Genomic DNA, 11,695 nt, shown 5'->3' with positions numbered 1-11,695 from the left:
CTTTTTGCTCTGCTACTAAGGGGCCTGATCTCACACTAGCACAGTTGTTTTTATTATCACTCCACGTTCTCCGAAGAAGGATTCTTAACGCCTTTTGTTTTCCCTCACGACGTAGGAGTTTATTTTAGCTCGGGCGCCAGTTATGGATTTACTTGTCGAAAGTAAAAAAGTTATGATTTTTCTGGTCTTATGACCTTTATTGTTCAACCGCTCGCTTAACTCTAAACTTAACAAATTTTATAATTCTTATCGTAACTTAATGCGCTTGCAGTTCTGCTGGCGTCGGTTCCCACGTTCCGCTGGATTTCCAGAGAATCACGCCACACTGCGCTAGACGTATCGTCAGCACTTTTGCGAGTAGAACGGATGCGCGTGTCTTTTGAAATGTTATTGTTGCTAACTTATATGCCGAATATGTGAGTAAAATTTTGTGTTATATTAATCAAATTAAATAAATAAATTGCTAGAGTATAAAATGTTCGGTTACAACCTTCATTACTTGTTTAAGTTTAAGTTCATACATTTCATTTCCTGGAAGGTGTGTTTTTACTCATCCGTAGCCATTTAAATCATATATTTCTGTCATAACTAAAACACGTGTATGGCTAATCAAAATATGCGTTTTGTGATTTTTTTTGGCATAAAAATATTGAAATAATATTTAGTTTTCAACACAACACTTCATGCTTTTCTGTAGCTGATTGTTATAAATTTTTAAAATCGGAAACAATTAGAACATACATATAAGCCCGAAATGGTTTTTTTACCAATATTGAGGGTACTTTATGATCATATTTCAACTTCAGAATGTGCTAGTTCATAATAATAAAATTATGCTATAGACCTCTAGATAGAAACTAGTAGAATACTAATTTTTTGAGTATATCTAGGAATATATTATACATATATTTATATGCATATATATATAGTACATATTATAGTTTCTTATAATGATTTTAATTACACCAATTATATTATATTTTTAATTTCATTATTTTTTTTGCAGACTTAATTTATAAGACAGTAATTTCTGCGCAATGAAGACCTATTTAGTCACACTTCACACCGAGACACCACAAATGAAGCTAACAACACCGACGCAACAACAACAGCGGCATCAGCGCTCAATCAGTCCTACCGCTATATGCTGGAGCAATTCGATGCGGCAGTACAGAGAGCACGCTACAAATGTCAACCAATTCCGAAGTACACGACGGCAGGGGCTAATGCGGTGGCGGAGAATGACCTTGGTGAAGGATTTGCGGCGACAATGGCCGAGGAGTCCTTGTCCGACAGTGTCAGCGCGGACGCAGTCAATTGCGCAATAAATACCGAAGTAGTAGTGCAACAGCTGCGGCAACCAGTGGCCAATTTTAATTTGGCACTAGCGCAGCAACAACCATTACAGGGTGATCAGCATATTAGTCGTTTAGTTGATAGTAGTAATATTACCACAGCAAATGCACAATGTAAAGTAGTACAAAGACAGTTACTATACTGTGATGAGTCGACGGCAGCGAATGGCATTTTCGATAACGGTATACGATTAACGGACGCAGATGTTGCCACGGCAGCCACAACAGAAAATGTAAATTTTGTTGCAAACAATGGCCGCGGCAATGCGTCCATAGTAGATGATTTCATTTGTTACCTGCGCATACAATACGAGGACCTAACCGCCTCACTCTCCCCAACACCCCCAACAAGCAACGCCGACCACCGCTGTATTAGACGGTTTGTTGCAACATAATTTGACTGATAGCTTAAGCGCCAGCGCTGGAATCGGTGGTAATCCACTGAATAACGCTTGGCAGCATTTTATTAACAGCAACCGTAGTAGATGGAATGCCAGTGATTTGTTGTCACAACTCGGCGCTCAGTTGGTCAATTCAACAGCAATGCAAGCGAACTACAGTTGGTTGGCGGGCGCTTATGATGATGCGTTCTGGTCGTGGAATGCCTTTGATGAGCTCAACGCTGACAATGCGTCCGCGCCGGTTAGTGATATCAGCAGCAGCATCGGTGACAGCACAACCAGCGACAGTGGCAGCACATCACTATCGTCGCTGTGGGGTCCACGTAAACTCAGCAATGACTATTCATGGGGTAATAAGCTAACGCGCCAACATGATTATAAGTGGATATTTCTTTGTGTCATATTCTTCATATTCGCCGGTGGTCTTGGCAATATGCTAGTCTGTTTGGCGGTGGTACGCGATAAGAAATTACAAAATGTCACCAACTATTTCCTTTTCTCGCTGGCAATAGCCGATTTGTTGGTCAGCTTGTTTGTGATGCCGTTGGGTGCGATACCGGCATTTTTGGGTAAGTAGTTTTAGTATAATAAATAAAAAAATTTTAATAATTTTTTCGGGTTCGTGATTTGATTCTCGTTATTCATTAATGTTGCCCTTCACTAATTAGCAGATTATTCATATTAGCTGCCATGATATCAGCTACTGAGTCTTACTAGCGCTTACTATTACAGCAATCTGTGCAGAAACTCTTTTCAAATTGTCAAAGGTTTTGTTAAAACTCTCCCTCCTTTTGCCTGTCATCCCGAATTTTCGCTATTATTTGCGATCCACAGCTATCTTTCATCTGGTCAAGTTTTTGGTTTCACTGATATCCAAAAACAAGTTGTTGAAAAGGCCCCTCTATCAGGCGTCACAAATGAAAGTGCAACTCTCTCAAATGAAAAAGGCGCATACTCCTGTCCTGAAAGTGTTCGATGCAGTACCCGCCGGAGGAAGCCGAGGAAGGGGAAGGCCTCCGCTCCGTTGGAGAGACCAGGTGGAAAGCGACCTGGTAAAACTTGGGATCTCCAACTGGCGCCGAACTGCAAAGGAAAGAGAGGATTGGCGCGCTCTCATCGATTCGGCTATAACCGGCTAAACGGTTCCTACGCCAATCACGTACATATATACTCCTGTTATTGTAATTAAAAACTCTGAAGCTGAAAACTCTGATTGTCGCTTTGCATCATACATATGTATGTATAGTCATGTATACTCGTAAGTCTGTTTTTGTTCATATGCACCTCAATAAATTCGAGTAAAAACTTCAATGGACATTTTCAAATTAACCTTAACTTACAGAACTGCCAACAGCACTCTTTTCCCACCAGTGTCTGCCAATTCCGTTTATTTCTTTTGTTTCTGACTAGCCAAAAGCATTTTATTTTTCTACTTTGATTTTTTATTTTCATACAATACAATACAAATCCCTGACTATATGACAAAAAAAAACTTAAATCGAGGTAAGGCTCAGCAGTGGCGTTTACGCACACTCAATTCCGCTATGAAAATGTACAACTTTGAGCTTTTATTTCGCAACTATTGAGATAAATTTAATGTTAAAGACAACAAATAATGGAGCATTTCAGTAAGAATGCAAGCATTAAAGCTTTAAGCGAAATTACTTAAAACCAACCAAAGCTGTTCATCAAAATCTTTAACAAACAGTTTATCTTTTATTTATGTTACTATAATCAATATGCTTAAAAGCAAAAAACGAAAGTAAAAGTGGGAAAACTAAGTAATGTTTGGGGTGAAAAAACATAGAAAAACGACGAAACGTGGCACATTTTTTTGGTATAAAATTTAAATAATTTAAAGGTGCTTTCGCGGCAATTGACGCTTCAATCCACGGTCTCAAATAAATTTTCAAAATGGACACACTAATATCTTATATAGCGTTTGCCTCATCTGACGACATTAAGAATTGGTGGCGGAAAAGAAAAATCTTTATTGTATATATCGCTTTAGCCATCCATCGGGCATGATGAATCGCTACAGGTGATTTAAACCTTACAGGCTCTGTGTTTCGACCAAGAAATATAAGGCTCAATTCCAATAACTCCTTGTAGTCTGCCCTGGGATGTTGTTTAGTGATATAGTTATGAGCAAATTGAGCTAATTGGTCTTGTTCAGCTTTGTTTAGCGCAAGATTTATTTTTTTATCCACCATTCCACTTGCAAATTTTTGCTGATTGATTTTGGGCCAATTTTTTTTAAAACGCTGGAAAATATCTAATGATGGACCACTTAATTTTAAATCATATTTCGCGAAAGCACTTTTCAGCAAGAGCTCATATATGTGATGACGGCAAGGGAGATATAACAATTCTCTATTGAGGTGTTGTTCTAATAAAATGCAAGTACCTTGTAATCTACCTGTATTTGTATCAAAACATAAAGCTTCTCCCTTGTTTGTAAAGAATGTTGTTAATATTTACTATTATAAGAAATTACTTTTAAATACCTTTTCTGTTAGATTCCATTCCTTTAATAGTTCGAGTATGGCGTAAGTCTGTTCTTTGCCAGTACCAGCTGACAGGGCAGGTACTCCAAGTAGATGTTCAATGCCATCTGTTGTTATCACAACTGGTAATCTGTCCACTTTTGCGTTTCCTGTGATTGACGGTAAAATTTTCCCATCCCAATGTACCGTAATTTGATTTATATTGCTGTTTTTAAAATCCGTCATCAGTTTTGCAGCAGTTTCCGAACGAATTTGTTTACGACAAAGCCGAATCGATGTCTTGCTGATTACCAATGTACTGATATCATGTTCCAATGCTTCAGCCGCAGCTATCAGAATACGTACTGCGTCCCTATCACTGACTTTGCACTTGTCTAAGGTCGCAACAAGCTTTGAAGTGATAAAATGTTTCATTCCTCGTTTTCTGTTTTTTTGTTGAAAGCTACAGTTAGCAGTTTGATCAGTATTATCATCAGTATTGTCTTCGTATACATCAATTAGTTCTTCAGTATTGTCACTCAAATCATTCGCTGTTAGGAATACTTGGAATTGTTCTTCATCCTGCTTTCCTTTTCGGATTACCTCTTTCTCAATACGAGTATTTCTTCGCTTTTCTTTTTCAAATAATGAACGATCGCATCCCACCATTGCACCAGGTCTACCTTCTTTACGTTGATTCTTCAAAAACTCTTTATCTTCTTCTATTTTAATTAAATCTAACGCATTTCCGTGCGCAATGTCAAATAAGTTATTCATATTTTTAATAAACTGATCTTCTCGCATTTTTTGAAGTGGTGTGCTGCGTTTGCAAGTTTTTTGCAGATTTTTCCATTCTTTATATAAAGCTTCAACTTTTTGAACACTTCTATCAATTTGGCGCACTGGAATACGGGCTTTATTCCAAAGAAAGAGAAAGGCCTCTTTGATAACCAGATACGCACTTGAACGGAGATCCAATTTCACTTTACGCATGTTACAAAACAACACTTTCAAAACTTGCCCATTGGAAGGCAGCTTAGATCCAACAATTTGGCTTTCGTCATATTCTAATAAATAAATTTTTTCAATAGCTCTTGTGTCCATTTTATAAATACAATCAATATCAATTCTCTTTAAAGCAATAATGTTACTCTGATTCAAAGCTCAAAATAAATACACTTCACTTTTTACACACTTTTAATTGCCACGTGGCTCAAAACTAACGGTATTGACCAGATGTTGACTTTCCTCCGTTGTTGCCAATATTTTATTTTACGATTTAAATATAAGTTTACAGAGTTGCCTTTTTGCGATTTTTTTAAAGGCTTATGTTTTAAAACTTTTATGCAAACAGTAACTGAGTATAGGAAAAAATACGGTAGCATTTATCAATCAGACCTTTGCGCTTAAGTTTAAATGATTATAAAGAATATTAATCAATAAACGTAAGTTAATTTCAATATAATAATATACTAAAGACATCTATGAAACATTTTACTTATATTTTCGTGCCTTGTCTCTTGAAAAGTCCATATAAACCGGTTTTAGCCACTTTAGTGGGCATGTGCCACGCCTTAACCTAGGGCAATCAGTTTAAGATTTTGGAATTTCGTTATTGACATAAAAAGGAAAAATTTGCGGGGTCGGTACACTCTTTTTGCAAAAAAAAAGAAATTAAGTCCGGTCTAATGTACATATATATTTTCCCATATTTAATAGATGGAACATAGAACCTAATCGGTTTCGGTAATGAACCAGAGGGCTTAAGATGAGCAGGTGATTAGCCTTCTGCATTCGAGCCTAGTTCCGGCGCTGACAGTTTTCCCTCTAGATGGTCAGTGGCGTAGGAATTTCCCTTTTTGCAGGAGGACCAGAAGATATGTCAATACAGAAACCACTTTGATCGGTACAAAGGCTCCTTGGTAAATAACTTATTTTTATAACATATAGAGATAGTAAAAATAAGTTATTCGCCTTTTCTCAAAACAAGTTGCTACGTCATCAATATAGCTTTTTTCCTTTAAGGACAGAAAGAAAGCTTTTTTGGGACTCATTTACTGGATGGTATATAAAATTCGGTACAAGCAGTTTCCGAAAATATTATTTTTTGTAGTTGCTAGCTGATTAACGGGAATTTTGTTTGTATAATATTATTGTAAAAAACTGACAGACGGTCTTAATTGGAGGTCATAAGTGGAGGGTATAAAAAAGCTATATCATGAAAAAAAATTAACTAGAATCAGTTGATAAATTCAAATAAGCAAATTGAATGTTGGCCTGTGTTATTACCTGTTCCTGACTATGGAGAATGATGTTGATTATGAAAATTTGTCTCAAGGAAACTTTTAAAAATATACCCTCCCAGTTTTTTGCCAATAGCAACCAGAATTTCTATAATATTAACATTATGAAATTATCTACAATATCGGATCATTCTAAATAATATAATGATAAATTTTATACAAATATAATGAAGTTCTTTATACTAGACTTAATATTAGATTGGCAAAAAATATCTTCATTCAGCGTTTTTGCTCTTTATTCAATGCTTTCTAGAAAGTTTACAGTGATTGGATTTAGTTCAAATATACGCCGTTTCGTCCCATAATCTGTTTCCATCTAGACGGACAGCCACTTTTCACAAGCTTCTTTTGCGTTCAACATTACATCACCATGGACAGGAATGGGTACGGGAACGTATTCGCTATGTCCGGGCTATATGGTGGATGCGATAAAACCTCCCATCCGAGCTCGCGTAGTTTCTGACGAGTCATCAACGAAGTGTGTGTTCTGTCGTTGTCCTGGTGGAACACTACACCCTTCCTGTTGGCAAATTCCGGACGCTTCTGGTCGATGGCCTGCTTTAAAAAACTTTAAAATAGCGCGAATTTCAACGTTTGTGAACTCCATGTTTACACGTCTATAACTTTTGAACGCAATATCTAAAAGAGCTCTCTAGCGCTTTATACTACCGTGAAATTGAAACGATAAAAAGGCGGAAGTCAGATGTTTCCCAACCTAATATTATCATCGTGAGGAATGATTGGTTGAGGCAGATATGAATCAGAAGACTGTATATTTTAGGCTCTTAAGAAATCAAAAAAGTAAAAAAAAATTATGTAAGTGTAATTCAAAAGAACTAGGAAGAATCGGCCAAATATACCCGATGCCGCTGCTGAATTTTGTGGCCGATACCGGCCTATGCCAATACTCTTAATCAAGATCTACAATAATGTATATCAATAATTTTAAAATTTACCGGTTATAACGTTTTCGTCTTTATGCATAAGAAATTTTTCTCTGTATTGAAACATCAATATATATATACAGTGGAACTTCCATAACTCGAACTTCTATAACTCGAAGTTCTCCCTAACTCGAACTCTTGAAGTGGCAATAGAAGTAAAATTTCATACAAATTTCCATCCGTAAATCGAACTTTTCGACCAGGGCTTAATACAAAATTTAAAATTTTACTATCAAAGAACAATTTTAAAGGAGCCACTATATTCGTATAGAGCTGAAAAAGATAAATAATATTATACTTATAGACTTCATAAATCGTGTAACAAGGGTATGAGATACAGACGTCAAGAGGCAAACAATTGCAATCTGCAACAAACAAAATTACAAAATACATGTGTTTTCTTTTTGCGAAGTAAATAAATAAAAATCTATATTTTACACCTTTTTGAAAAAGGCATGTCTTAATTAAAATTTTAATATCTCGAAGTCTCTCTAACTCGAAGTTTTTTTGTTGATTATGGTGATTCGAGTTAAAGAAGTTCCACTATATATACTTGCTCTCTTAGGCAATATATGTATACAACATAGTCTCTCAACTGCTCAAATCTTACACAAATTAGTTTCCTTTTCCTGTGACATATGTATGTCTAGGATAATTTATGCATACCACACATTTAAAATGAATATTTATTATTTAGTTTTAAGCCAATATAATTTTATTACTATTCTACTGCAAAATTTATAGCCCGCACTAAAAAGAAATCGTTTACATTCAAATCATCTCTTGCTCTGAAGCTCATGCAGTGTGATTTTTCGGTCCAACAGACAAGCAAATGAGACATATGAAGATAAAATTTAACAGACCAACACGAATTGGACACAAATCACAAAAACAGTTTGGTAGAGTAGACAAAAAGCAAAAAAAGCGATAAGAAAAGAAGAAAAAAGTGAAAGCTATAAAAATCACTCGAAAATTTATACCAATAAACACATACATCATGAAAAAACACCTTGATAGATCACCCATTAAATATCTACTATAGTTTGCTCATAATTTTTGTAGATCCCAAGGAAACATCATATTTTCCAAAGAAATAATTAGTTGAAGACCATGAGCTTTTTTTCAATGCCAGTCTCCATATACCCGTTCTATGTTAACGTTCTATTTCACACCACCTTTCGTGAAGCACATAATTTATGCGCTTTTCGGGACCCAGTAATTATTTACTGACCAACACACACATACTTTCGCCGTCGAGTTGTCATTTAATAAAATTTACGAGTACACACTTAAGTGCTAACTAAGCTACTTCTGTGTGGCATAAGTGTACAAGTATCCGCTATACTACATATGTATGCACGTGAGCGTTAAAGCTTGTAAATATTGCAAAAATAGCTATATATGCATTTGTATATCCGCAGGGGAAATTACATTACTTTTGTGTGTGATATTTTTATGAGTACATATATAATACATCAATTTTTTTTTTAGCTGCAGCTGACTGGGTATGGGCTTTGATATATATTTCTTGTGAAAATTCATTAATCTTGCACGCCAATCTGGAATCTGGAACAACAAACGCAGACTTGTTGCTAATCTGAACCGGCTTTTCTAATTAAGCATTCGATTAATCTCACGTGCGCATATGTATATAAAGACATATATTTTGACCTTAAGCCAATCTGATTGTGACAAAATATTTTCGCACTGTACCAAAGAAACATCGGAGCATCGCTTATGTGCCTGTCCAGCATTATCAAGACGACAGCTTCAGCGTTTGGGAGCTTGACAGTACGATAATCTGGAAGAGATTTCGTTAGTGAAACCACATAACCTTTTGAAATCCGCGTAAAGCGCAGGCATCCTAAAGGATGACTAGTCATCGTTAAATACGTAACGGCACTCCATCTGGTATCGCAAAGGACCAAAACTGGTCTACATATGTGTGGCTTGCTGGTCTACCGGAATACCTAACCTAACCTTATAAGTCATTTTAACTTATCTAGATAGATTGAGGATGCATCATTCTTGATAACCTCTGTTATATGGAAACCTAAGCTTAAGCCGTAAAGTAAATTTTCTACATAGTAACTTTGATCTCAACTCACCCCTGAAAATTTCAACTCTTTCAATACATCTGCGAAGTTCCTTTGCGGACTATAGACTATGTGGTCGAAGCAGAATTGGCATTACATCTTATTTGGCAACAGTATCTAGTTAAAAATAATAATGAAATGAAAGTTATACATTTTGCCAATTCCATTTTCCAAATTAATTTCCTACCTTTATTCCTTATTTAAATAACCCATCGATATTGACTGCGGTAATGTTGCGGTATTTAAGCAACATATACTAACATACAATATTCATGTTCTACGCATATGTTTGTGAAGAATCTCAAGCGCTGGTGAAAGTATCGTAGTCAGACGACCGAACATGTAAAAGAATGATGTTATAGGAATTTAACAACCTGATTTCATTTGTACAATGAAATGTTTATACGCAAAACATGTGTTGCCATGTACACCGCACACACACACACACACACCCTAAAACCAATTTTGCAAACGCAACTCAGCTCTAACACCCTACACTCTCACATAGCACATAGCACATAGGGTTTTAGTAGTAAAACAAAGACGAATGTGCTTGTTTTATTTGCCCTTTCAGCTGCTATGCGTAAAATCTAACCATTTACGGCGAAATATTTTAGCCTTTTAATGTATTCGCCAACAGCACCTACAATAACAGCATGTAAAGTAACACATGCGCTTGCGAAATACGAAACCGCTTTCTCGCATTGAGCAAAAGTCATACATTAATCCTTTTCGGAATGCGTTTACCCTCTTTTTTTTACACAAGAATCTTATTTCACACAGATACACGTTACGTATACACATTCGACCGACTTAAGTGTGATTTAACCGTTACGAAAGTTTATGATGTAGATTAATTGCTGACGTTCAACTCGATGGCTGACGCTTCGATAGCGTTTGACCTTTTCACCTCCCGCAAAATCCGCTATTTTATAGTTATACTCTTCGGAGCAGTGGTCGAGCGAGAAGCGGAATTCAGAACTGTTTGGATTTTGTTGCATTTCAATGCCAGAAGCTACATTTATTTGTGAGAAAGACTGAGAAAGTCTTTCTAGATTTCATAAAGCTTTCATTCTTCTATTTAAAGTTGAAAGCTCGCTTATTAATGACAAACCTGAATTCTAATCTAATTCACAACATTTTTTTCAGGGAAGACAGATAATTAGTAACATTATCCAGAATCGGTCAAGATTGATCCAGAATTGTCTTTCAAAAATGACACACCTAAGAAAGACTTTTTTGAATTTAAGAGAATTCCTTAGACTTTATGCAATCGAAGTTTCGGTTCGGTTTGAGGTTCTTTAGAGGCTCTAGTCGATAGGAAATCGGGACAATATGTGTTTAAGAAAAGACGTAGGGTCAATAGATCGTTATTTACTTAAGCTGTCCTTAAATTAGGAACCCCCATTCTCGGTTTCAAACAATTTCATTTAATTCGTACCTATAACTATTCAAGAATGTTCCCTTAAAATTTCAAGTGAAATTTTCCAAAACTCTTGAAGATATAGCCGATTTATGGTGGAAGTGTCAGGCGACGGAGGATGGAGTCGTATGTAGAAGTTCACGTAAGTGAGGAAAGCTCAAACAGCTCACGACTTCCGGTCTTAGACCAAGTATCCTCTGGGTAGCCAACAGACATTCGTTTGGAGGCGAGCTAAAGTGAGAAGGCGAAACCCGCTTACGCGGTTGTGCGTAGGGTTTGGGACCCACCACATAAAAACACCCGAAGGAAGCGAAGCGTATGGGTCTGGTGGTGAACGAGGACAAGACGAAATATCTCTTGTTTTTGTTCTTTAATAATAAGTAATGCTGAGTATTTAACATAATATTTCCCTCTCTTTTATTGTTTGCTTTCAAGGTTACTGGCCATTGGGCTTCGTTTGGTGTAATATTTATGTGACATGCGATGTGTTGGCTTGCTCGTCAAGTATTTTGCATATGTGTTTCATCAGTCTGGGACGATATTTGGGCATACGAAATCCGTTGGGAACGCTGCATCGTTCGACTAAGCGTTTGGCTGGCATAAAGATCGCCATTGTGTGGGTTATGGCAATGATAGTATCCAGCTCGATAACAGTTTTGGGTAAGCATTGGAAAGCATGTGGTTCCA

General features: G+C 36.5%; 1 protein-coding gene across 1 annotated transcript in view; it reads left to right on the top strand.

Annotated features, from left to right (window-relative positions):
• Nucleotides 1–1,027: 1,027 nt before the first annotated feature.
• LOC128920013 (uncharacterized) overlaps nucleotides 1,028–11,695 on the top strand; it is a gene marked incomplete at its 5' end in the record, with an annotated part of 28,464 nt that continues 17,796 nt past the window's right edge. The window contains 3 exon segments of the mRNA XM_054226158.1: nucleotides 1,028–1,719; nucleotides 1,721–2,325; nucleotides 11,444–11,668. Of these exon segments, the coding sequence (XP_054082133.1) occupies nucleotides 1,028–1,719; nucleotides 1,721–2,325; nucleotides 11,444–11,668 (1,522 nt within the window).

This window comes from Zeugodacus cucurbitae, chromosome 2 (genome assembly GCF_028554725.1).
Source record: "Zeugodacus cucurbitae isolate PBARC_wt_2022May chromosome 2, idZeuCucr1.2, whole genome shotgun sequence".
In the NCBI taxonomy this organism is placed as follows: domain Eukaryota; kingdom Metazoa; phylum Arthropoda; class Insecta; order Diptera; family Tephritidae; genus Zeugodacus; species Zeugodacus cucurbitae.
This window is presented reverse-complemented; position numbering and strand designations above follow the sequence as displayed.